This window comes from Aythya fuligula, chromosome 19, assembly GCF_009819795.1.
Source record: "Aythya fuligula isolate bAytFul2 chromosome 19, bAytFul2.pri, whole genome shotgun sequence".
Taxonomy (NCBI): domain Eukaryota; kingdom Metazoa; phylum Chordata; class Aves; order Anseriformes; family Anatidae; genus Aythya; species Aythya fuligula.
In genome coordinates this window covers 60,153-87,406 of record NC_045577.1, presented here as the reverse complement: position 1 = coordinate 87,406, position 27,254 = coordinate 60,153, and the positions used below count along the sequence as shown (strand labels likewise).

Here is a 27,254-nt window from a genome sequence, read left to right as displayed (position 1 = left end):
CAAAAATCAGTACCAGGGAGAGAAAAGGTCTATGTTCGCATTCAAGTTAAAAAAGCAGCCATGCACTGTAACCAGTATTTGCTGATACATATATAAAAACAAACAAACAAACAAACAAACACAAAAGTCTACTCTAAAATAGTAGCTTCATCCACCTTCTGTTCCAACAGCCAAAAAAAAAAAAAAAAACCAAAAAAAACAGGGCAGAAGTCAGGTACAAGCATTATTTCATTTTAGACTTAATGGTGGATTTGAATAGTTTAAACATTACAAGCTATGCTTCAGAGCCCATAAAGGTATGCTTAAACATGAGTAAAAGACAAATTTAGTGGCGAATACTGTTAGCATGCTGTGTTGCATTATGTCAAAAACAACTCATTCCCAAATGCCCAAATAAAAGTAAATGATTGTGCACTGCATGGTGATACCACTAGGTGTGCAACTTTGGTTCATGCAAAGTTTCATTTTATGGACACACTGCTGATAGTCCTGAAGAATCTGCATACGTGATCTTTTCAGCCGTGTTCTTTCCATAACACCAAATGGATACTGTGGTCTGGCATACTGGTGGCAAAAACCAAGCCCATATCATTTTGGCCATTTAGTCCATTTAACCAAGACATTTCACCAGCTAAAAAACTTGAACCTCTCTTTGATTTTCTGTACTCTGGTAGAGGCCAGCGGCTTATCAATTTTTCTGTCCTCAAGTCCATTATATACAGGTATCTGTTATCAAATAGTAGAGCAAATATCTCTCCAAAGCCCAGCAAGGACACATTTGAGAAGTCAGGAGGCTTGATAACCCTGGAAGATAAAAGTGTTGTTAGAAACTCTGTCACTACACAGTCATGAACCGGCATTATTAAAACAAATTCTTATGTGTCTATAGAGAGGAAGTATCTAAACTCATCTTTTCTAAATTATTCAAGAAGAACTAGATGAAAATTTTTCAAATCAAGGAAGTGAGCACTCAAGTCAGGCCTGTGGTTTCAGCATAGGCTTTCTGCATTCAGGACAGACACTTCTAAAGATAAATAAATGTTAAGGTTTGAAAGGGATTCTGCACAGCAGCAGCAGAAAAAAGAAGTCAATTTCCAGATATACACACAAGAGCAGATGTACTTGTATTTTACAGAAAAATTTCATAGGGATTTCACACCTAAATGTCTATAAAAAGGTACAAGGTCTCATACTAGTTCTTTTGACCACTCTTTCAAAAGTTGGAAATAAAGCACAGAAATGTATTTTTGTGACAATACAATAAATCATTCAGCACTGGTCCTTACAAGAATGTTGCTTTACTGACCCTTAGCGTAAGTTAAATATTTTTACTTTAAGGAGAAATAACTGAATATATTAGTTCCACTAAACCTTTGGGATTTTGTTGCCTTAATAAACAAAACTTGAACAAAAATTGAAGAGAATGTTTTCCACAGCTGACTGAGTGTTTGATCATAGCATTACATAAAGCACAGAACTAAGGCACAAAAACATATGGAGATGAAAAACTGTTCTCAGCAGTGAGAGAAAATCTTTCTCTTTTGAAGAAGCAATTCTCCTTAAGTAGATCTTCCTACAGTAGGTACTCTTCCAATATTCATGACATTTCAATTAAGAGTCTGCTAACAGTTTTAGAATGCACTTTTTTTGATAAGTTACAATTTTTGATGACACCATTTCCAACAGACAGAACCTCATTCTGTTTTTTGAAACAGAATACTTGATCCTTTTTTGCAGTCCCATTGATTTTACTGTCATTCCACACTGTTTATTGAGAATATCAGATTTCAGTTCAATAGTGCTATATAAGGGAAAAGTGTCTTTTTAATACCTTGTACTGTCAAATGACCTGCAGAAATGGCCTTCTGGTTTGCTGCAGAGCAATTTGGGTAGCAACATTAGCTTCCAGTCACTAGTTTTATGTTCACAACTACAGCACTAAAGTCTGATTTAAGTCTATTTTGAAAATCTGTAGCTCATGTATTGAAAATAGAGGAGTAGTTAGTGGCCTGAAAGCAAAACAGCAATCAAATGGTTGGTATTAACAGGTGATAAATTACAATAAAATCTCGTCAATACAAACAGAATGAAACCAAGCCAAACCAAGCCTCCCTCCATCGTATTTGAAGTCCTGGAAGTTAGGTGAAGTCCCTGGTGACTGGAAAAAGGAAACATCACTCCCATTTTTAGAAAGGGTAGAAAAGAGGACTCGGGGAACTGCAGACCAGTGAGCCTCACTTCTGTGCCTGGGAGGATCATGGAAAAGATCCTCCTGGAAGCAATGTCAAGGCACATGCAAGACAAAGAGTTGATCCGAGAGAGCCAGCATGGCTTCACCAAGCATAAATCATGCCTGACCAATCTGGTGGCCTCCTACGATGGAGTGACTGCATCAGTTGACAAAGGAAAACCAACTGATGTCATCTGCCTGGACTTCTGTAAGGCCTTTGACACGGTCCCACATGACATCCTGATCTTCAGCTTGGAGAGCTATAGATTTGAAAGGTGGACCATTCAGTGGATAAGGAATTGGCTTGAGGGTCGCACCCAGAGAGTGGTGGTCAATGGCTCCATGTCTGGGTGGAGTCTGTTGATGAGTGATGTCCCTCAAGAGTTTATCCTGGGACTGGTACTGTTTAATATCTTTATCAACAACATAGACAGAAGGATCAAGTACACCCTTTGCAAATTGCAATGACACCAAGTTGAGTGGTGCAGTTGATACCAAAGAGGGAACGGATGCCATCCAAAGGGACCTGGACAAGCTAGAAAAGTGGGCCCATTTGAGCCGCATGAGGTTCAACAAGTCCAAGTGCAAGGCGCTGCACCTGGGTTGGGGAAATCCCAGACACGAGACTGGGAAAACTCATTGAGAGCAGCCTTGCAGAGGACTTGGGAGTTCTAGCGGACAAAAAGCTTGACATGAGCCAGCAATGTGCGCTTGCAGCCCAGAAGGCCAACTGCATCCTGGGCTGCATCAACAGAGGGGTGGCCAGCCAGTTAAGGGAGGGGATTGTCCCCCTCTACTCTGTCCCACTTGTAGTGCTACATCCAGGTCTGGGGCCCCAAGTACAAGGATGTGGATCTGTTAGAATGAGTCCAGTGGAAGGCCACAAAGCTGATCAGAGGGCTGGAGCACCCCTCCTGTGAAGAAAGGCTGAGAGAGCTGGGGCTGTTCAGCCTAAAGAAGAGAAGGCTCCAGGGTGACCTTACTGCAACCTTTAAGTACTTAAAGGGGACTTAAAAAGATGGAGAACAACTTTCCGCTTTGTTTGGTAATGATAGGACAAGGGGGAATGGCTTTAAATTAAAAGAGGGGAGATTTAGATTAAAGGTTAGGAGGAAATTCTTCACTCAGAGGGTGGTGAGGCACTGGAACAGGTTGCCCAGAGAAGTTGTGGATGCCCCATCCCTGGAGGTGTTCCAGACTAGGCTGGATGAGGCCCTGGGCAACTTGATCTAGTGGGTGGCATCCCTGCCCATGGCATGGGGGTTGGAACTAGATGATCTTAAAGGTCCCTTCCAACCCAAGCCATTTGATGATTCTATGAATATGTGTGAAGAAAGATGTAATTCAAAAGGATCTTGATAAAAAAATCTTTACACATCTAAAGAAAGTTATTAAAACCACTACGTTTCATATAATACTTCCACAGAATACTTTATATTTTCTTCAAAGTACACCACTGGAATAAGTTCTACACATTTTAAGATGAAAGATTTACCTGAGAATATCATAGCTGGCAAAGTCCCACTGTATAATCCTAGTGCTGAACTTGCACACTATGTATTACCATCGAAGTGCAGCCTGGGCTGCAGGGATATGCTGCGATCTTCAGAAACAGACAGTGTTTTCAAACATTTGCAGTTTATTTCCCTTCCAATAGGCCAAATCTAGAATTAAAAAACAAAAAACATGTCAAGACCACAAAACATTCAAGTGATAAACCATTACTCAATAGGCTCAGTCTCTTGTTAAACAGCAGGTGAATGTATGAATGTTTTCAGAAATACTTTCTTCTTTATTTTCTTTAAACAGCGCTATTTGCTCCAAGTGTTTCACTGTCACATTAGCACATTAGGCATGAAAAAAAAATACTTTTTTTTTTTTAAATTACCATTCACGTCAAGCTACCATTTGATTCTAAACATGATGGAAAGCATTGAAAAGTTAGCTTCCAAACAGTTTCTTGTCTTGAACACAACTTTACAAGTAAGGACTATGAGAGAAAAAGTCCTATATTAGTTGTAAATCAGCAGAGCACTCAAGTATTCTGTTTCCCTAGGAAGAACAATGATGTGTTCATGACATACGGTACATACCTTGATTTCATACTTATCTGCACTTAGAAGAATATAATCCCCAGGACTATGCATAAGAGATTTGACTTTGCACTTCTGCAAAACTACCTGTAATTGAAGGATGTAATGACTTATTCTGATGCTGTTAACCAAGCATTCATTTGTATTTTCCATTTCATTATAGGGGAGTATGCTACACAGATTGTTAAAGGCAATACAGGTACTTTTAGCAACTGAAGGGAAACTGCTGTTCACACTTTTTTTGCTCCTACTAGTGAGAACTTACTGTACTAATACGTTAAGATAATTCTCACCCTAGCACACATTCCAAATTCTGAAATGCTCACAAGGAAAATACTGTTTCTCAACTTCAGAACACTTGTCATGCTTAGACTTTGGTTATCAAGATCATTACTTTTTCTACATAATTTTTAGAGTAACTTTCTTTCAGAACCACTGTATTCATTTGGTCTTTGAATTGAACACCAATTCCTAGTAGTACTCCAGCTTCTTTGGAACAGAAATCTCTTCAATGTTCTGAAAGGTTTAGTTACAGTTTAAGTATTTTTTTCTTTTAAAATGTTGTTTTGCACTATCTACATTTCTTGATATTTTTCAGGTTCTGCACTTAGGGACAAGGTTGCGATTAAGATACAGAAATTCAGAACATGCTAAAAACTTCATGCAAGGCAGTTTTTTGCAAGTGTTTTTATTTAAAAAATCAATATTCCCACCTTAGTGACCCATTCTGTGTGTCCAGTAAGGGTATTCAGGCATGTTCCTGTTGATAAGGCCCACACTTTCACAGTGAAGTCTGCAGAGCCACTGACCAAAACGTCAAGTTCATCATTGTAATCCACACTAAAAACTACAAACAGAGAGGGTTTTAAATAAGGAATACCAGTCTCTGTGCATGTGTTTTTCTGAGACACTAACTGGGTGAAAATGCATCAGCTACTACAGTTTTAACTGTTGTTCTTGAACTGTATACATGAATTATCAGTGCATCTCCAAACGTACACTACAAAACTACTATTTGCTCAAATTAAAAGCATGTAGATCAGTGGTTCTATTATGACCGGATTACAGTGAAGTGTAACATCACCGTAGTTCCTAAGATAATAGTTCTAAGAAGTCAATTTCAGCAGGATTAGTACAACTGGTATGTCATAGAAGAACAGACCTACAGCTGAGTTGAGGATATTTTGTGGTAGAGGACAGATAATTAAGACAGAAATGCAAATAGAGATTCCCAGGATCTATTGTGCTCTCTCCTGTAAGACCATCTCCAGTTTGGGGGTATAAAGATCTCCTATTGACACGTGCTCCCTGTTATATATGGCTTGCCTCTTTTATTCAGAACTCCAGAGCACTACATCACCACTGCACTTAGTATTATTTTCCTGCAAAAAACTATATTACTATGCCTTGGCATTATCCAAGAACAGACAGATCTAGATCTGTTCTGGCCACTTCCCTCACAAAAAGTGATTAGGGACAGAGCTTTAAAACAATACACTATTGTACAGAAAGCTAACTTAAATTATAATGTGTTCTATTATATGTGATGTACATTACTTGACTGGTGAAATTAAAAACTGAGAAGTTCAACATACCTGCACCAGTGTGTCCTCTGAAATGCTGTGTCCTTTGCCCCAGAGCTCCACTCCCAAACAGGCTACTGTGTTATCAAAAGGATCCTGTTACAAGCTTTTGTTCATCAAACTTCACTGTAGCACAAGTGTGTGTCTGGATCCCATAGATGCACTGACCTGTGCTTACATCCCACAGTTTTGCAGACAAGTCATCTGATCCTAGAATATAAAGTATCAGGATAATTGCAAGCGAATAATATATACAATTTTCAAGCCTTTACTAGTATTTCATTTCTGTCTTAAACATAGTATTTTCACAGAATCACAGAACAGTTGAGGCTGGAATGGACCTCTGGAGATCAACCCCCCTGACTCAAGCAGGGCCATGTAGAGCCAGTTGCCCAGGACAGATGGCTTTTGAGTATCTCCAAGGAGGCAGACTCTACAACCATTCTGGGCAACCTGTGTCAGTGCTCCATCACCTGCACAGTAAAATCAAACTAAAACAAAACAAACAAAAACACACAAAAAACACAAGGGTTTCCTGACGTTCAGATGACACCTCTGGTGTTTCAGTTTCTGCTGACTGCCTCTTGTCCTGTCACTGGGCACCTTTGATGAAACTGGTTCTACCCTCCATTTAGGTATTTATGCATATTGTTAGGATTCTCCCAGGCCTTCTTTTCTCCAGAGAAAGTAGTCCCAGCTCTCTCATCTTTTCCTCACAGGAAAGAATTAACCATCTTAATTATGCTGCTAGATGTCTGCCTTCCATTTTCCCTTCCATAGATGCCAGCACTCACACCTGGAAGCTTTATAAGATAGATCACGCTCAGGTTTGGGGAGCCACTGATTATATTGTGTTTTAGTTTGTTTCAGGTAGGAAGGAGTCCATCAAATCTCTCCATAGAGAAAGATGGAAAGACAGCAGATGAATACCAGATCCCCTCATCTGCCATTTTTCTTTCTTTCTCTGTATGTTTTGTTTTTTTTTGTTTTGTTTTTTTTTTTTTTTAAAAAAGCAAATAAACTTATAACAATAACTCAAGTCTGCTGGTTTTAGAGAGCAGGAAAAAGAGCCCAGACCATTCTCTCTCTTTTATTCTCCTGTAGTTTCAGCACATAAATGTGCCACTTTTCAGTAACAGTTGACAATGCTGCTTCGTGTGGATTTTCCTTCCCTGCTGACTAGGAAAGTGAAAGACTGGCCAGCATCTAGTTGCTAGTTTTCTAGTAACACCTAAGGTACCAACTGATGTGAGGGTACTTAGCCACTATTTCTAACTTATTCTATAACACTGTGATCTCAAGTCATTGGGAAATCCTTGGAATACACTCTGACAGTAGTTACCATTCTTTCGTACTTAATGTTTCGTATTTGTTCTGGCTGTATTTCTGAGTTCAAACTGAAATCTTGAAGTCTGCACTCTTCAGGAACGAAGCTGAAACCACCAATACAATATGCAAGTCAGATTAGTAGCAAGGTTAAATCTACTTTATGGTTCTTTACACAAGAGCTTAGATTATGTTAAGAACTGAAAGTGCTTATGAATATATCAGAGAAATTGTCACAAGGAAGACACTTTGCCTCATACAGCTTGAGAGACTGCAGTGACCATACAGTCAGCCCAATCAAGGCCCCTTTAACCTAATATATCTTCTAAAGGATAACTAACATAGCTGTACTTCTCAAATGTGCTTGCTAATGCAAAGAATGATATGCAACAACGATGCCATCTTTTTTTTGACTGGTAAAGAAATTGGTGTCCTTGAGTGTGTGTTTTTTTTTGTTTTTGTTTTTTTTTTTTAATATTAAAACGACTAGTGAGCTTACTAGATCCAGAAGCTTCAGAAACTGCAAAATAAATTTATTTTTGAATCACATTGAACTGAGTTAGCACTATGAAAAATAACCTGTCCTGGTCAAGGAAAAATCAACTTGTAATTAATCAAATGAGGCTGTGTAGAAGATAACAAGGACTACAAGTTTTCTGAACTTCCTACCTGTGCACAGAAGACCATCTTTATAGTAAAGTGCATATACTCTGGCACTGTGTCCAATTAAAGATGATGTCTCAAAGGCTTCATGGTCCTTCAGCTGCTTCATCCTTGAAATAGCCTTTAGGTAAACCTTCTTCCAGTGTAGAGGATCCTGAACAGAGTCATCTATTTGCCAACCCAAATTCTTACATGCAGTCTGCCAGACCTCTGTACAGGCACTTATAACCTTATTCCATTGCTTAGAGACGAGGCAACATGTGAGTAAGGTCTGAGGATCAAGCCATTTTAACAGATAAAAACTCAGTTCCAATGGAAGGAGTTTGAGGAAGTCCCTCTTGAGAAGAATCTCTAGATTATTGGAGAGGTGCCTGAGCTGGACTGCTCCACTCAAGCTAATCAGGTGATCCAGAGTTTCATTTTTCTGCAAGTCCGTCAGAGAAAGAAATGTAATAGAAATGTTATCAAGCCATGCTTCAAAGTCCTTTTTCTCCATAAGGTTATGGAAAAATTACCTGTGATACATCAAAATACTGTATTAGTTCTATTCAGAAAACAAGGTAAGCATCACATCTTTATTATTGGTACATCAGTATTCCATTGGTTAAAGCATAGACTGAAGTAACCAAACAAAACATAAAATATTCATGAGGCTAGTAAAGAGCATTTGCACAAATTTTGAACTATTGTCTGACCTGTATAAGACTTAGAAGCGAGTTGTACAGAGCAAATGCATGTTAGTGTTCATTATGAATATTTACATCTTTCTTGTTACAGGTTAACATTTTTAAGTTCTGAATCCAGTAAGGGTTGATTCAAGTTTTAAACCTACTACAGCAAATAAACACTGTCTTACAGTTTACTCATGGTTTAACTCAAAAAGGGAAGAGAACAAAACATACAGAGGGATAAGAAGCTAGTTACTGACAGAATTTATTCAGACTTTTGTCCTGAACTACTTTATGGGAAAGAAAAAAAAAAAGTTAGCTGCTTTATTTTTAAAAAAGATACAAAGATATGTCTGGAGAATTGTATTGAAGAATGTTAGTCATCTTTTGTATCTCTCTGACCTCTTTAATTTTTTCCCTATTTTCCAGTTTATTTCCAATGAACAAAATTAACCATGAAACTGAAGGCTTCAAATGCTACTTCTTAAACTCTGTGATCTGTATGCATTTATACTATGCTGTAGCATTCTCAGGTTTCTACAATATGTTTGAAACATCGGGCAAACAGTTAAAAAGCTTTATTTATATGTATTTTCTTTGGAAGAACTCACTCCACTCATTAGATAACTAACCAAATTTAATTAATAGAAGCTCCCAAATCCAAACAACTGAGGAATCTGAATGGGAGCCAAATATGTGTATTTCCGTACAGAAATGAATTTCTGTTTACCTTCACAGAATAAAACCTTAAAGAACACCTCTTAACGTGACATAGTAGCACTGAAAAGTAGAGTCTTCACTATGAGAAGCTGCACGTGGCCTGCAGAGAAGTATCAATTCTTGATAAAAACACAGGAAGGCACTGGGCATTAAATGCACAAAATCAGCTGCTTCTGTCGAGTCACAAGTTCATGCAGTCACTGTTACTCTTGACAGCACGTAAGGGCTTTCCTCAGCAAGTATGGCAGAAAGCATATCTGCTGCTCTATAACAGGCACACGTTCTCTTTAGAACAAACACAGTTTTCTAACAGTCTCCCTAACGATAAAAAATACGTGAGCTCTAAGGTGTGTGTTGCATTCAGCACATGCCGCTACTGCTGAAACCAACAGCAGCTGTGAGGGCCTGGAACCGGCGCTGCGTGCACAGCGCTCTTTCCTAGGCGTTATCCGACAACCGCGCCGCTCCCCCACCCGTTCCCATTTCCCTCCACACGCAAAGCACGGCGAGGACCGGAGACATATAGCGCAGCTGTAGCCACCAGCAGCTGCCCCAACAACTCCCGCTCACCTCAGGTAGCGGCCAGGCGCGGAGCGTCCTTCGGCAGGCAGCCGCCACGGCTCGCGCGGTCCCCCGGGGCCCGCCAGAGACTGGGGCTTCCCCGCAGCCATCGCTCCCGCAGCAAAGGACAGGCTCCCGCCACTTCCGCAGCCCACACCACAACCTGCGGGCACCCGCGGGAGCGGCCGCCCTCGGATACTGCTCTGCGCCTCAGCCACGCCCGACGCGGGAGGGGGGCCGGGAGGGGGGAGAGGGCGCGGAGAGAAGGCGAGCCCCGCGCCGTGGCAGCTGCGCCGGGCGAACCGGCCGGCACCCGGAGGGAAGGCACTCGGCCGGAGCCCACGGCTCTCCGTAGTCGGGCAGCTTCCGGCGCATCCTCCAAACGTCATCGCGCCCCGCTGCCGCGCTCCCGCCGCTTCCGTCTGAACTAGGGCTCGCAAGAGGCGCGGTGTCCCTCTGGGGTCGGCGTTGTCCTGAGGGCCGGTGCCTGCCCAGTAGCGCGGCCGGCTGTTCGTGCAGAAGTGCTTAGGGCTGGCCGCGCCGAGGCGCACCCCGCGGTAGGGGCATGGCGGCAGAGGAGTCGCGGTACCTGCTGGGTTACCCGGCTTCGGACGCTTACCAGAGGTGAGCGCGGGCGCTGCGGCCGTGCCGTCTTGGCTGGCTCGGGGGCAGCGCTCACTGCCCTGGAGATCGTCTGCGGCCGGTATCGGGGCGGGGGGGGGGGAGGGGGGGGAACGTGACGGATGCGAGCTCGGGGTCGGGACCTCTGTCAGGCCCGTCTGGGTATTAGCGGCCCTTGTGAGAGGGGCTGGAGGCGGCGCGATCCTTCTCATTCGTCTCTTTTGCCTCAGAGTGCAAAACAAGAAGCTGTACCTGGCCACGTTTGCTGCTGTCTTAGGACCACTTAGCTTTGGCTTCGTGCTAGGCTATAGCTCACCTGTTATACCAGAGCTGAGGGAAATCAATGATCCTACATTAAGATTAGACAGCAGTCAAGCATCGTGGTTTGGGGTAAGTTTCTGTATGATGAAGTGTTACTGTTATGTGATTTCAATTTAAAGTGTAGGTAAAGAAGACACTGTTTACATGAGGGGGTTTTACTCCTCTTAAGAACAAGGATAAATGTGGATCTTGTTAATGATTTTTTTTTTTTTTTTTTTTTTTTTGTGAGATCAGTGATTGATTCAGATTTTTCCTGAATGACGGTGATGTTGTGCTGTGATGACCCTCAATTAGCATATATTAGTAAATGCCCATGTTATTTGAACTTACTTTTGATGATAAAAAATCTTGTGAGAATTCTCAGCTTTCTCAGTTAGCCTGTCAGGGGACCACAGAAAATCGACTCTTTAGTAGATTAGGTGTAATCTGTCAACATAGGGAATATTTGCTTTTGGTACAGGTTGGACTTCAGGTTATTCAAGATAATATTCTTCAGGGCTTTAAAACAGTTTGAAGGCCCGTTTGTGAATGAATGGCTTTGTAGACAGATTAAAAAGGTTACTGCTGTTTTATTTTCTTCATTGAAAGAGCTTTGTGCATGTATGTGATCTGAAAATTACTTGCTGCTCAGTTGTGGTGAGTAGTGCTTCTTGGCTATGGTTTGATTAGGAATTTAGTGTTTATTTTGGTTTTCAAAACACCTGCATGCTCTTGTACAATTTTCTTTTTCAGAAGCTGCTATTTACTTTAAAAACAAAAACAACAACAAAAATGTTTTTATTTATATGCATATATGTATAAATATATGCATACGTATTTTTAAACTTCTTTTTTTGAAGTCTGTAGTAACATTAGGAGCTGCTGCTGGAGGAATACTGGGAGGCTATCTTGTGGATAGAGTTGGGAGAAAGCTGAGTCTAATGCTGTGCTCAATACCGTATGTCTCTGGATATGTAGTTATTATTTCAGCTCAGAATGTCTGGATGCTTTATTTTGGACGAATACTGACTGGCTTAGCCAGCGGAATTACTTCACTTGTTGTTCCGGTAAGTAAGGCATTATTTCTGTTGGTGAGTGGTTTGTTTATTTTATTTGTTTTTAAAGCTTTTCTAGGAGAATGGTTGTTATTTCATAATGTTATCATAAGTTGCTTGGATGCAGTAACTAACTCTAGCCAAGGCAGTCTGTGGATTTAAAATAAACTGATTTTTACAGGATCATATTTTTGCATGTTTTTAGTCATGAAAAAAATACAGAAATGTTTTATTTATTCTAATAGCACTTCTGCATTATGCATTCTTAGTACAGTCATTTGATCCTTCAGATTTTTAGTCTGTCCTTACTATCTGATTGCTTCTGTTTGTTTTAATATTGTGTAGCTATATCTCTTGAAGTTGGATTTTTGTTTGCTTGTTTTTGCTATTACCATCTACTTCTAATAGTCTTGTATTTCACCAAACTTAGGTTTTCAATCTATGCTCACTCACTCATTCTAGCGCAATACCAAGCAGTGACTACTCCTTCCATTTAACTGCTGTCTTTGGAACATTAACTTTTCACATGCATTCAGAAATATCTGTGCACTAGGTTAATGGAAAGAATTCATTCTCTTGTTGTCTTTTTTATTTCTGTATAATTTGCCTATTGGATCTAGTGGCAGTATGAAATAAACTATCTAGAATTTCAGAATTCAAGCTTGTTTCTTTTCTGGTGGTTCCAGCATTTCTTGCTTTTGAAGTAAAAAAGCAAACTGAAAATAAAAGGGAAAGAAGTCATGGTGAAGTGCAGAATAAATGTTCAGTTACCAATCTGGATAGTTATAAAAAACAAACAAACAAAATATTTCATCAGTGGGATCTAAATTATAATCTTGTACAACGTTCTCCATTGCTGAATGCAATCTGCTGTGCTAATGCGTATGAAGGAACTGTTTTCTTTATGAACAACTGCTTTCTCTTTGTTTCCTGGAGCCAAGCTTTAAGTTCCCGTTTGCAAAGGCATTCATCCACAGCCAACAGTAAAAGATCTATATGACTGCAGTGATGAGGGAGGAAAATGTTACCTGTAATACCATGGTTTTGTAGCTGTAAACTATTCCTGACCTAAGGATTACTTATTTTTCTTCTTGAAAAACTTAAAATTGTAACTTTGGAAAAAAAAATGCATCTGTAAACATGAGGGATTTCTCTTCTATGTTTCTGTGTATACTGGTGAGCTGTAGCTGTTGACTTAGGATCAGCGTATTTTTTTTTTTTTTAACGAACTAAAAAAATTAAGTTGTTCCCTAATTTTGGAGCAGATATGTTTGCTGTTCATGTATGTTAAGATGAGCGACTGTCAGTTGAGGACTTCATGGAGAATGCCATAATACGCAGTCTTTACTTTGAATGAAAAATTTTCAACTTTCATTTGCAAAGAGTTTTATAGGTGATGTGGGCCATGTGTTCATGCAAGACTGTCCCAAGCACCAGAATGCTTTTGTTGTTGATATGGCTAACAAAAGAAGCCCTTACTAATGCCAGTTTGGTCATATGTGGGATGCTGATACATCAGCATTTTTCTGTTTTAGGGCCTCCCCTTTCTCCATGTTTTTTCCATAATGCCAATGTGCATTTCTGTGATGGTACTTTTCTACTCACGCCATTTTACTTAAGGCTTTTTTTTTTTAAAGAGGGGAGTCACTAGAAAGTATATCTGTATTTCAGAAATGAATTACTTCTCAAATTCTTGATCCAAAACTGGGTAGAAATAATTAGATTTTTCTCCTTATGTTTTAGGTGTATATATCTGAAATATCTCATACAAAAGTCCGTGGTATGCTTGGCTCTTGTGTTCAGCTGATGGTGGTAACTGGCATACTTGGAGCCTACATTGCAGGTATTGGGGTTAGGGGTCTAAAATGACGATAAAGAGTTAGTACATGTAATGAAAGAACTACACTAAGGAATCAAAACTAGCTAATGTTCACAGTCTCTTTTTTTTTTTTTTTTCTTTTTTTCTTTTTTTTCACCAGGAATAACACTGAAATGGCACTGGCTGGCAGTGTTGTGTTCTTTTCCACCCTGCATAATGCTTTTGTTGATGTCCTTCATGCCTGAAACACCAAGATTTCTGCTGAATCAGAACAAACACGCAGAAGCCATAGCTTCTTTACAGTTTCTGCGGGGACCATATATGGACCATGAATGGGAATGTAGGCAGATCAAAGCTAATGTTGAGGAGGAGGTGATGAGAATCTGATTACATTAAATTTTTTTTGAATACTATCTGAAAGCAAACAGTGTAATTAAAAGTTTTTTTTTTTTACTGTTGCTTGCCTAGTAGCCTTTTCTAAAAACATCAGTCCAAACCTGTTTCCTCATACAAACAAAATTTAAGAATCAGTGAGATTTAGAGCCTTTTTTTCCACTACCTTTCAGCTGAAACTATCACTGTTGGTTGCCATTGGTATGCCTGAGTAGCAGTCAAGCTCATGATCTTGGTAATTATCTATTCTGATTGATATCTAGTTTTTCTTTATCTAGCAGTTTTGTAGGATTATTCAACATCTCTAACACTGATTTCCTATTGTTTGTATTATATAAAAGCACTTCCTCTTGCCCCTGTCCAAATGCATCATTTGTTGGTGATCTCTAATTTAAAATACTGAACTTTTCATGGAATCATTACTTCATCTTTTTAACAGGGACTAAACCTCTATGAATTTAAGAATCCTTCAATCTACAGGCCACTTCTTATTGGTATGGCTCTGATGTTCCTTCAGCAAGTAACAGGCATTAATGCAGTTATGTTTTATGCAGAAATTATCTTTGAAGATGCAAACTTCAAGGTAATCAGTTTGTGTTGCCAGATTGGTAAATGTCTGTTGTTTGAGTTTAGTAGGTACTGAGTAAGTCTAAAATGTAGCAAACTGACTTGATGCCGATCCTGCCTGCATCATAGATAACAGTTTGGGTTTTGGGTTATAGATACCCTCTTGACTATGTTACTCTGGCATATCTGAATGTGACTTTTTTGGGGGGAAGTATGTTGTGTGTGAAACTTTGCTACTGATAGAAATTCTTGTTATAGTCATATTAATTCATAACTTTTTTAGTACAGTTACAAATCCAATGCTTCAGAGAAAGTCAAACTCTTGTGAGAAGCTGTGACGTGTTTTAAAGTTTATTAAGAGACCAGTATGTTATGTTAATTAATCTTGACATTGTCATTTATTTTTATTTATTTATTTAAGATTCTCTCTCTCCCCCCCTCCCCTCCCCATTGATTTCTGTGGGATAGCTTTTCTTCCTCCAGAGTCGAGAAACAAATGCATCTTTAACGCTTAATAAGTGAACGTGTTATCAGCCTGAAAAAGCAAATTCTTCTCCCGGCCTCTTACTTTATTTCAGGACAGCAGAATGGCTTCTGTTGTTGTGGGTGCTGTACAAGTATGTTTCACTGCTGTGGCTGCACTTATCATAGATAAAACTGGACGGAAAGTGCTGCTTTACATGTCTGGTAAAACATACTACTGACTTCAGTTAGAAAAAGAACTATATAGAGTACCAGAAAGTCTTGTAACTGTTGGGGGAATTAAGTATTACAATTTATGTATCTTAAGTGGTTTGCTTTATAATTTAACTATGGACTTAAACTCTAAAGTCGTAAGAGGAAATTGTCACATTATACGTACACAATTTGATTGTTTGACTTTGATTGGCCATAGCCATATCACAGTATCATCTGGGTTGGAAGAGACCTCCAGGATCATCTAGTCCAACCTCTAACCTAACACTAACAAGTCCTCCACTAAACCATATCACTAAGTTCTAAATCTAAATATCTTCTAAAGACCTCAGCAGGCTATTCCAATGCCTAACAACCCCTTCAGTAAAGAAGTTCTTCCTAATATCTAACTACAACCTAATACTAGTGTTTATAGTGTATGGTATTTAACCTAATGTATTCTTTGGACACAATTTCTGATTGTATGTCAGAACTCATTGTAAGCGGTGCCCCTTAAACCTGTGTATGGCTATCCTTTTTGTCATTTTACCAGGCCAGTTCATACTTTGGAGTAGCTAGGTCATGAAGACACAATACATTCTGCTACCTAAGGTGTCCAGAAGTGGACATTTCAAGTAGCTTCTCCATAGCTGTAGCTACATTCATGGAGTGTTGTGCTGCTTACACAAGGCCGCATGTAGTTTAAAGAAATTTAACTTTACAAATAAATATGCCACCCCCCCCAGTTGTTTGATATAGTTGTTGCATTGCACACTCAATAGCAATGACTGCTTTAAGGACTTCTGTTTGTCTAATGCATGGAATGATTTTCTGGTATCTTTCACTCTTGTCTAAGCCAATGTTTGTTTCCAAGAACACTATCTTTTTAGAAACACTTCGCTAGGACCAGCATATTTTGTATTTGGCTGAGCACCTGTGTTTTGGCTCTCAGAAAGAAGAGTACTTATGCAGTGATCAGTGACAACATGGTTATTGCTTACTTTTCAGGGATCATCATGGCTGTCAGTACTGCATTGTTTGGGCTTTACTTTAAAATGGTCCTTCCACATGGGAACAACTCATCAAATGCTAATCTGTGTTTCACTCTAAACTCAGTATCCCCAGGAACAGAAAACAACCTATCCTGGCTTGCAGTAGTAAGCCTAGGGCTCTTTGTTGCTGGTGAGTGGAACAAGCTTCTAAGCAGACATTACATGACACTCATAATTGCTGTTGAATGTGACAAATTTGTGCCATAATGTCATATTATTGATAAATGGAGTTCTGTTCGACAGAGCTTTTTAGTGTATGAGACAAAGTTAGGCTGGGAATTCATAACCCTACTGCTCAAGCCAGCAGTAAAGTAATTAAGCTGATGTCATGGAAAATCAATTTATACCTCCTTCTTGTAATACTAAGTAGTAATCGCTCAGTTTGAATTACTCTGTAGTCATTAATGGAACGAAGAGTCTTTGGTAGTATCTGAGCCATACTGAATTCTGTGACAGTACAAGGAAGCAGCAGTAAGAAACAAGGTTAATTTTTAAGTAGCTTCAGAAGCTTCTCAATAAGAAATTTTGCTTGTTAAGACTATTGTTGTAAGAAATTTGACATAAAGTGCAATAACATATAGTAGGTCACCCTCAAGTCAGTAACTGCAGGCTTTTGCTAGAGGCACTTTTTTGCAGAATCAGCCTAGAATGTGGAGTTACTTGCCTAACTTGACCATCATTCACTTTTCCCTTTGAAATATACTTAACTTGCATTTAATCTCTTCTGTTTGTAATTTCAGGTTTTGCTGTTGGCTGGGGTCCTGTTCCATGGCTGGTGATGTCTGAAATTTTCCCACTTAAAGCTAGGGGCATATCTAGTGGCGCCTGTGTGTTAACAAACTGGGTTATGGCATTCTTGGTAACTAAGGAATTTCATGATTTGATAGTAAGCATCATAAAATACAATCCAGTATTTCTTTTCATAAGAAAATTTATTTAAGATGATTCTGAGAGAGCACTGGGCCAGTCTTCTCTGGTGGCCCAGATTGTAGTTGCACAGTAACAATTTATCATAATATTTTGCTGTTGTTTCCCTTCCCTCAGGCTTTAATATCCTATGGCACATTCTGGCTCTTCTCTGCCTTCTGCTGCCTCAGTGTGATTTTTACAGCCTTTTATGTACCTGAAACAAAAGGACAGACCCTGGAACAGATTGAAGCCCACTTCAGAAGATCTTAAGTCTGAGATTGTTATTGATATGAAAGCTTTATATCATGAACTATGGTGCTGTTGCTAAAACTGACTCACATGGCAGATAGTTACACAACTTCCTATCAAATTGTTTTAATGAATTTTTGTAAAATGTTTTTTTCCTTCTCCTCCCATGTTGCATGTTGGTATGTACATGCAACTTGATTATCTCTGTATGTTCACTGTAGTATATCTTCCTTGTGTAAGTCTTAAACATACTCTTTCTTAAATTGCCGTGTTTTTTTGTTTATTTTCCCCTACCTTGTGCAGACTGACTGTAATGGAAAAGAAAGCATGTTTAATCTTTTTCTCTAATAACTAAATTAAGATCTAATTTTATAAATAATAATAAAAACAATTCCTTCTTCTGTACCTTTTCCTGATGGCATATGAAGAAACTAATGATAGTCTGGATAATTTTTATTTCAGACTGTGAGTTCTCCCTTTTGTGTGGTACTACTTCAGTATCTGGGATACCTGACCAAGGAAATAAGTCTAGATCTCAAAGGGAGATGAAGGCATTATCTGTCCTAGTGCTGTCAGGTTGGCTAGGAATGCATTTAAATCACAAGATGGGTTGTAACTCTCAGCAGAATGTATTTTGGAGTCTCTTTTTCAAAAAGAATCAATAGATCTTGTAGACTAAGACAATACACCTATATAAAGCCAGAAAAATGGAGGAAATCCATCTTTTGTAGCCTTAAGTTAAGGGGTAAAGATCTACAACTGGAGAGTCCTGAAAGACTTAAAAGCCCAGAAACACAAACCAATGCTGAATTATAGCTCTCGTCAAAGATGGATAATGCTTAAGATACAAGCACCAATCTCAGCAGCTGTGACAGTACTTAAGTGAATGGCATGTTTGAAACACTTTCTACAGAACTCAACTAGAAGTAGTAATCCATCACTGTTGGCAGCCATTCTACCCCTTTTCTTTTTAATTTCTCTTGACTGATGAACCAAATTTAGAGAAGCCATTAGTCCTGCAACTGCGAAAGAAAGAATAGATGTAAAGTTTATTACATATGTAGGAATAAGTCTTCTCTTCCTCCTTCACAAAAACAATAAATTGCACTTAAAACAGTTCCAGCTGTGATAGGAATGTTTCTATTTGGATGCTACATCTAAAACACAAACCATACGCACTATCACATGACATTAAAAACAATGATAATACATCAGTATTTAAGACAGGTGGTATTAAAGAGGTTTTGATCACAAACTCAGCAACTTAGCAATATCAGTCATTAAATTACAAAAACAGTCTGCCAACATTCAAAGACTTTGTTAAAATTGACACTGCAGGTTGGTAATACTGTCTGCATAAACCTTTAGAGAATTTTCCATCCAACTGTATATATATCTAGTAGAGTTATAAATACACACAAAAATAACCTCTTATTTTTTTTCCTGAAATCATAGGCTAATATGGTTTCACTAGCAAACAGGGTGTCAGTCAGTTGCAGGTCAGCAACAACAAAGTGAAACAGCTAGGTATTAAACAGCCTGGTGAAGTGGCTGTGCTCAACTGTAATAATATGCATACTTTCTACCCTGCATGCTAGTACAGATGTTTACTGTCTATTGGCATAAGAGCTCCTTGTATTATTTATTAGTATTATTTAGTTCTCAGGGTATAATTTATTTCTCCACAAATTCAGACTATGCCTAAGTATCTGAGAAAACTGCTTTAACAGAATTAGCAAGCACTGGGCAAATGAACCATGACATCAAAATTGTTAATAATGACACTAGTCAGTATCACACACACACACACGTATATATATATATATATATATACACACACACACACACATATATATACACACACACAAACACAAAAAAATCCAAATCCAAGGACTAGGTTTCAAATGCAGACTAAGCCACAGCTCTGGGGACACTCCTGCATCTGCAAGCGCAAGCCATAAATACAAATCAGGAAAGCCTGCAAGAGCTTGAAACTGGCTTGTCCAAGTACACCTAGAACAGCAGAGAAGAAATGGCAGGCGCAGCAGCCTTGGCCATGTATAACGATGCTACAATTCCTATGGGTGCAACCTAACCTATTACCTGCCCTACTAGGAACTGTTTAAATATATATGTAGTTGACCAGCCCAGTACTCCAAAAAAGTTTTAATTTTAATCTACCCATCAGTTACAAATGCTTGCACATGTATAGGGACAGATACATGAATGCAGACAACAAAACTGCTACTCATTCTGAGTGACACTTCACATCCTGTCACGGACTGAAAAAAAGAAAAAGGCCAGAAAAAATGAAAAATCCTCATTCCCCAGTCTAGGAAACAACTGTAATCAGAAGAGGCCCCACTTGTTCCTGGCAAACGAAGCAACTGGAGTTATTATTCACATGTCCATTAAACCTAGAGTCTGCATTTTTTGCCATCATGAGAGCACCCAGCCCTTCCAAAGTTGCTGGGGTCTTTATCTCCTCAGAATGAAACATTCCATTGCTTTCAGTTTCAAACATTTTTAAAATTTATTTGTACTCCATTGCCACTTGAGGAAAGCATTAGGAAGAAATGACTGTTAGTCTGGAACACAAGTAGGTTTATCTCTCTTCAAAGTTCTTACATGTCAAACTGGTATAGTTCATAACTGGCCTTCAGTTTAGCTTAGCTTGATAGCAACTGTTCAAAAGCTGGTAACAATTATTCCTTTGTGGAAGGAATTTTTTAACCCTTCTGTTGATGGTGGTAGCAAGCTTTATTCAGTAATCTTCTTCATTAGAAAAAGCATCTACCCATCATAGCTGTAGTTTTAAAGATTTTCTTTTTTCTCATGCATATGATGATCAGCCAACACTAAGAACACAGGCTACTAGTAGCAGTTTTAACACAAGATGTGAAAGTGGGAAAGGCTGTGCTTAGGGTGGACACGGCTGCTATTTGTGTCCAAGGCTAATTTCTAAGGTTTAATGAGTAGACGCATGTTACAAAGAAGAGAAAAAACATGATTCTAAGGGGCCAGAGTAAAGAATGGTATACCTGTCCATCTCAGTAGCCTTCCAATAAGCCATTTCATGTTTCCTGGTCACCTGACACTGGTTTGAAGACAGATTACACAGATGTATGAAAAATGTGGCCTTTAGAAATGACAAACAAGAACCTATCCATCAATACCAACAGTTGGCTTTTGTTTTGATCAAGAGCCTGAATAGGATGGATCTAAGACACTACTTTGAGACAGTCAATGTCTAGAAGCTAGTTCAGAGAACAACGTCTCATCACACTAAGATGCATGTAAGTCATGCCACAGTCTGACAAAGACTACTTGTATACTGGCTATTTGTCCAGTTTTCCCAGCAGTTTCATATTATTGTATGGTACTTTGTCTTTTAGATAAGACAAATGTGAAAAAGAACTTCACACACTTTAGTTCTTGTGGCTTGTGTCAAACAAAATTCAAGCATAACTACCATGTTCCCTGCCTTCTACCTACACTCCAGGCTGCTCTTGTACGGTAAGTAGAGAGTAAACTACACATACATGATCCTAAAGCCTCAGTTACCATACCTAGGAGTCATAAAACAAAATAATTTTGCATGATCCCTCCTTCACCTCCTTCTGCTAGGTCTAATATTATTCCTCCATGCCTGCATGACATGCTGGTTGACCGCAGAAGTAAATACTCAAGAAGTGACAGCACTGTTAAGGCACTTACTGCATACCTAAGAAATGAAGACAGGTCATTTTCTCCAGTGTTCAGATCCTGCCTGTCCTGTATGAGTAATATTATTTTAGGTCTGGTAGTTCCCAATATGACTTGCGTAACAGTTTGCATCAGACACATTAAACTATACCATAAAATTCAGACTGGAGGCGAGAGACAAGCCAATTGATATGGGATCTATGCTTCCTCCCTCCTCAAACTCTTCCAACATCCTGTTCCAGATAAAATAAATACCATGAAGCTAGTCTGATCCTTTTTTTTTTTTCTTTTTCATCTAGCTTAAGCAGTCAGACTTTTGCTGTATTCCTTACAGTACTTTTGCTGCTTGTCAGTATTTGCTAGATGTCATCAATGCTGCTATTACAGGCAGAACTCCACACACACACTTCATAGCAATACTTTATTGCCACTGCTGTGGTTTTTCATCCTGACTATCACCCTAGGTCAGTTATAGTCAAACTTTCTCCATTCTTCTTGATCTCTCTACTGCTCCATCTAAAAGGTCTTTCTATGTCTTTCAGGATACCTAAATATGTGTTTGTTCAGGTTCTTCAAACAAGTTTTCTAATCAACATATGTATACACGTGTATTCAACTACTATCAAACTATCATTTAATCATGTGAAATCATGCTAGAATAGCAGAAGTGAACCTCTGCAATACATTTAAAATCTGATATTCTAAAAGTTCAAGGCAAACTTTCCAGTTCAAATTTTATTAAATTGAAATCAAAGTCTGGGTTTTGCAGCACACTAGTAGTCTTCAAAAACACCCACACAACAGAAATAAAAATACTGCACTGAGAAACCTGTTTACGGAAAAAGGTGATGCTTCTGCTTTCTAAAAATACCCAAGCCCAAACAGTGCTTCCCCTAAAATTGATTCGACGAGTCCACACAAGTGGTTACAACTTGCAGCAGAATAAGGACTACACAATACTTTGAGAGTGATTTTTTTTTAAACCATAGCTAACCAGGTAAGTAGAACAGAGAAAATGGATACTGTTCCCCCCTCCCCCCCCCCTCCCCGCCCCGAGACATTCTCAAAAAGAATTACAAGTTCTTGCAAAGACTCTGAGGTGGCACTTCCAGGTGTTTACGAAGGTTCATTCCATACATATTTAGGTGCAAAAATACTAAAGTACAAGTAGCCACTGGTTAATACTTCTTCTGTTCCTGTACTAATTAATGTTTAAAATATTGCTTCTTTTCTTGATCAGCCGCTCTGACTGAGAATAAGAAGTAATCCTTTCAGTTAAGGCCTTGCATATTTTCTTAGATGGAGAAATAAAGTCATCATATACCATGAAACTTTGCAAAAAAAAAAAAAAAAGTTTTACATTCAGACAGACTGAAGCAAAAGGCACAAATCACCAGATGTCATGCTTGGACAGGGGAAATCATGACACATAAATGGTGTTACAAAATAAATCAAGGATACAGAAATATTTCTACATAAAGAGCAAGAAATACCCTAATAAAGCCCATAAATAGGGCTTTAATAAAGCTCCTTCATATATAAAAAGCCTGGAAGCATCACTTTTCCATGAAAAACAGCAAACCCGTTCAAAATATTGTAGAAAATTGATTTTTGGCATGGAGGAAAGGGTTAAAAAAAATCAAGCTTTAATGATGAAATACTGTCCTTTAACAAAACAAAAGATCTAATATGACTACTTCATCATAGAAAACTAGCTTCTTGGCAGTAAAACTTCAGCCCGGTCCATTTAGAAAAATATGTTTACTTGGAGCAATGAATTCTATTGTTGGTGTAAAAGCAGACAACAATTAATTCTGATGCCAGCACAGGAATCTTTGTGTAGTCAGAAACGAAATCAGGGCATGGGCTTCTGCCTGTAATGAGGAAATCTGCAGGTGCACTACAGAAACAGCATTCCCTTTGTGGAGAAATACAATGAATTTTTTACTTCCAATTTTATGGAAGATTTGAAAGCTTGTATTTTCTTATAAAAAGTCCTTCTACTCAAAGATTCTTAATGCCAAAACAGTTTTCAAGTTTCTCTTAAAAAAAAAAAAAAAATGTGCAAGGACAGGTCAGAGAAAAGAAAACAGCACGTTCGTGTTACCTGATCTTTATAGAGTAACCATCATTCCTCAGTGAATAAAACACAGCTCCATCATTTCAAGGACAGACTGCACTTGCGTTGTCTGGAAAGACCTTGTCTAAAAGCTTTTTTTTTTTTTTTTTTCTTTTAAGAAAAAACAAAATGAGTGATTTACATCATCAAATTCTTCTTTCTACATGGTGGTGCACACTTGTAAAACAGCTCAAGATATTAGTAACAGCAATTAACTGAATGCCACTTTCATTCAGGTACTTCAATTATAAGAAGCTCAGAATAAATAATACTTTTTACTTCGTTTTCAGCCTGAAGCTCTCATTGATTACCTACCTTTAGAATGCCACAAAAAGTAATGTTTCATGAACTGAGATAAGAAAACATACATATGTCAAAGATGTAAGCATCACCAAATCAGGCTAAGCAAGCCAGAACAACATGGGATCTATAAAGATTAATCACCAATACTTCCAGCCACATTTTACCACTAGAAGCAGTGTTTGTGACATTCCTACAGAGCTCACAGATCTGTAAGAAAAGGTGAAGTAAGGAACAGTCTGTCTGTCTTCACTTCAAGTCAATGATGTCCTCATCGTATAAAGAAGTCAGATGGAACGGATAGCTAGATGGTGAGCTCTCCTCTCTGTTTGCTACAGTATCAGGATCTGAACTAGTGGAAAGATGACGACTCTCAGAAAAGCTTTCAAAAGAGGCTGAGATTATTCTGCAAAGATGAAGACAAAAGTTACTGAGAAACAATACACAGGTAAGGGCAAGCAGGGTCAGTGGCTATTTCTGCATACAATCAAGTTATCCTAAAGGCAGAGACAAACCATTAAAACTGAATTTCTCTCTGTTTTACTCTGCTTCCACACCAGGCTAGCACTGAACCAGAGCCTTGATAACAACTCATATTAAAACAGAGATTACATACATCAGATTATTGCCCAAAGGTAATGTTAATGAATGCTCCCCTCCATATAATTTTCAAGTAGTGGAATAAATATAATAAAGTTTTACATTGCAGTGGATTGAAAAAAAATAATCTCAATCTACTGTATCTTGGCTGAATTCTGCTGCTACTTATCACAAATGCAGGTTATAAAAACAATGAAAAAAACACAATGGCAGGGGGTCTGGTAAGCAGATACAAACAGACATATGCAATAGTGTTTCTTTACAAAATTTATTTTGGAGATAATGAGACACAAGGATATGAAGAAAATAGCAAGTGAGTCTGCACAGTGCAGATGCTGTAGGCCTGAAGACTGTCTCAACTGCACCAGGTCCCCACAAAGTCCCATTTAGTCTTGCTTTGCTCATAACATATCTTTAGCAAGAGGTATAACCATTTCAGTACTGATAATATTTAGATACTCTAATACACAGTAGGATGAAATTCACAGTAATACACAAGGGCCTCAGTCAGTCTATACTGAACTAAGATTAGAATAAAAAGGTTGAGAGACAATCAATTCCCAAAATACTTACAGCCTAACTTAGGTTATTTTCTAAAGCCCATATATTTACCTGTCACTACTAGTTGATCTTACCGCTCCCTGCTTGGGATCTGACTGTCTTCGAGGAGCCTTTTTTTGCTTCTGTGCACCTTCTGTCTTGGGAATAGGTTCATCCAAAAGGCCTCAATAAAGGAATAAAAGTCTTAATACTCTCAAAAGGAAATAAAACATTCATAAAAAACATTGTGATCTCTCTTGATGGTTTTCATTACTAACTAAAAAGTTTCTAGCTGGCTTAGAATATGGCTACCTTATAATGGAATCATCACAGAATGGCTTGTGTTACAAGGGATCTTAAAGATCATCTAACTCCAACCCCCCTGCCATAGATAGGGATGCCACCCACTAGATCAGGTTGGCCAAAGCCCCATCCAGCCTTGCCTTGAACACCTCCAGGTATGAGGCATCGACTTCTCTTGGCAACATGTTCCAGTGCCTCACTACCCTTAGAGTGAAGCATTTCCTCCTAGTCTAGTCTAAACCTATCTTCTTTTAGTTTAAGACCACTTCCCACATCCTATCATTATCTACCCGAGTAAAGAGTCCATCTGTTTTACAAGACTCCTTTAATTATTGAAAGGTCACGGTGAGGTCCTCCCTGTAACCTCCTCTCCTCCAGGCTGAACAGTCCCAGCTCTCTCAGCCTTTCTTCACAGGAGGGGTGCTCCAGTTCTCTGATCATCTTTGTAGCCCCTTCTCTGTACTTGCACTAACAGGTCCAAATCTTTCTTGTGCTGGGGGTCCAGACCTGGATGCAGTACTCCAAGTGAGGCCTCAGAAGGGCGGAGTAGAGGGGGGACAATCCCCTCCCTTAACTGGCTGGCCACTCCTCTGTTGATTCAGCCCAGGGTGCAGTTGGCCTTTTGGCCTGCAAGTGCACATTGCTGGTTCATGTCGAGCCTTTTGTCCACCAGAACTCCCAAGTCCTTCTCTGCAGGTCTGCTCTCAATGAGTGCTTCTCCTAGTCTGTCCTCATGTCTGGGATTTCCCTGACCCAGGTGCAGAACCTTGCACTCGGATTAGTAGAACTTCATTAGGTTCATGTGGGCCCACTTCTCCAGCCTGTCCAAGTCCCTTCGAATGGCATCTCTTCCTTCTTTGGTATCAACTGCACCACTCAGCTTGGTGTCATCTGCAATTTTGCTAAGGGTGCACTCAATCCCATTTTCTATGTCACTGATAAAGATACTAAACAGTACTGGTTCCAAGACAGACCCCTCTGAGGGACACCAATCGTCACCAGCCTCCATGTGGACATAATTTGACGAGATGCTATCTAGAGTATTTGCAAATAACATTTTCACACTGATTTATTTGTTTCTTTTTATTAATTACTTATGAACACTGGTTGCATATCACTAATCTGACTGTGACTGTCCAAAAAATAGAAATTACATACTTGGTAATTGATATATGTAGAAGACAAGGGAAGTTTACCTAGCAATTCTTTACGTGTTCTGCTTGCAATTTCTTTAATTTCCATACGAGATAAGGATAGTGAGTGAGTAACAGGAAGAGAGGTAACACCACTAGATGTTGGAGTAGTGATGACTTTGGGAGTCAAAGGTGACTTCAGAGGTCGTTCAATGCTTCGCCCAACCAGATTACTGAGAGGAATTTTGTACAGGTTTTTGCCTGGAACTTCACCTGAAATGCAGAAGGAAAAAAGAACGTTACACTTTCATACCAGTATCAGTTCTAAATACTTCCAATGAAAAAGTTATACAGAAAAGTTATAAACATTATGTGGGGTGCTTTTTAACCCAAGTAACAAAAATCTTCCTTGTACTGTATCTTTCAACATAAATAGGCTAGGAGGAGGAAGAAATACGACCACATTTTGCAGACTGACAACTTGGCTTACTGAGAAAAAGCATATTGCCTGTCTTAAAAACAGGAATTCAGATTCCTTTCTCTTCTCCCCTTCTGTCAACAGTGCAGCAGCAGATTTAAATACATCTAAATGAACAAGATCTACATACATCTTGCATTATCTAGTTGGTGTTCCTTTGTTTCTCCATTATTTATCCCTTGTAGATCGATTGTTCACAGATCCAGATCATGTTACACCAAATTTACCGTGCATTTTTTAACTTTAAATTTATTAACTCTTTTGAGACTAGAAATACTTCTTGCCCTTAGTTTGCATTAGTTTAATTAGCCATCGATAGTTTAGCTGTTCATAAATGAAAGGAATGGCATACATGAAGTCTGAAAGTTTGCCCACAATTTTATACCTCTTTTTGCTTTATAGTCTTGGCCATGTTGCCAAAGACTCATTAAGGTAATGAAGCTTAATTCTTCCTCTCCTACAGACATGATTTCTTCAAAACAGTGCTGCTGTGCATTCAGAAGAGATACTATGGGGCAAAAGCTCAGCCAGGTGTTTCAGATCTATGGATAAGGTTTCCATCTTCCAGACACTCAGCCACGAAAACAAAATC

The 27,254-nt window shown here is 38.9% G+C and overlaps 3 protein-coding genes across 11 annotated transcripts in view; 1 reads left to right on the top strand and 2 right to left on the bottom strand.

Annotated features, from left to right (window-relative positions):
* Window positions 1-210: 210 nt before the first annotated feature.
* FBXW2 (F-box and WD repeat domain containing 2) lies at window positions 211-10,190 on the bottom strand. The gene is given in 11 exon segments (XM_032200575.1): window positions 211-804; window positions 3,726-3,792; window positions 3,795-3,894; window positions 4,324-4,410; window positions 5,037-5,170; window positions 5,919-5,952; window positions 5,954-5,974; window positions 5,976-5,996; window positions 5,998-6,116; window positions 7,902-8,410; window positions 9,854-10,190. Coding segments are annotated over 10 exon segments (1,362 nt in total). The 5' UTR covers window positions 8,392-8,410; window positions 9,854-10,190; the 3' UTR covers window positions 211-515.
* Window positions 10,191-10,270: 80 nt separating this feature from the next.
* Window positions 10,271-17,919, top strand: SLC2A8 (solute carrier family 2 member 8). Its single transcript, XM_032200338.1, has 10 exons — window positions 10,271-10,468; window positions 10,696-10,855; window positions 11,626-11,832; window positions 13,564-13,663; window positions 13,800-14,011; window positions 14,472-14,615; window positions 15,178-15,286; window positions 16,283-16,456; window positions 17,067-17,212; window positions 17,371-17,919. Exons 1-10 carry the CDS (start codon window positions 10,410-10,412, stop codon window positions 17,503-17,505), a joined length of 1,446 nt encoding a protein of 481 aa, XP_032056229.1. The 5' UTR covers window positions 10,271-10,409; the 3' UTR covers window positions 17,506-17,919.
* A 4,894-nt stretch (window positions 17,920-22,813) lies between these two features.
* The window catches only part of GARNL3 (GTPase activating Rap/RanGAP domain like 3), a 52,760-nt gene continuing 48,319 nt past the window's right edge, over window positions 22,814-27,254 (bottom strand). For all 9 annotated transcript variants that reach the window (XM_032200327.1, XM_032200330.1, XM_032200335.1 and 6 more), the window contains 3 exons: window positions 26,248-26,457; window positions 24,821-24,932; window positions 22,814-24,014 (listed from right to left, as the gene is read on the bottom strand). In XM_032200327.1, the coding sequence (XP_032056218.1) occupies window positions 23,858-24,014; window positions 24,821-24,932; window positions 26,248-26,457 (479 nt within the window). In that variant the 3' untranslated portion in view covers window positions 22,814-23,857. The remainder of the gene's footprint in view (window positions 24,015-24,820; window positions 24,933-26,247; window positions 26,458-27,254) is intronic.

Bases quoted from the DNA above. Each gene is read 5' to 3' on its own strand.
- SLC2A8 (XM_032200338.1), top strand. From the start codon at position 10,410: ATGGCGGCAGAGGAGTCGCGGTACCTGCTGGGTTACCCGGCTTCGGAC. The intron at 10,856-11,625 runs GTAAGTTTCTGT...CTTTTTTTGAAG, and splicing joins GTCAAGCATCGTGGTTTGGG to TCTGTAGTAACATTAGGAGC. The intron at 14,616-15,177 runs GTAATCAGTTTG...ACTTTATTTCAG, and splicing joins TTGAAGATGCAAACTTCAAG to GACAGCAGAATGGCTTCTGT.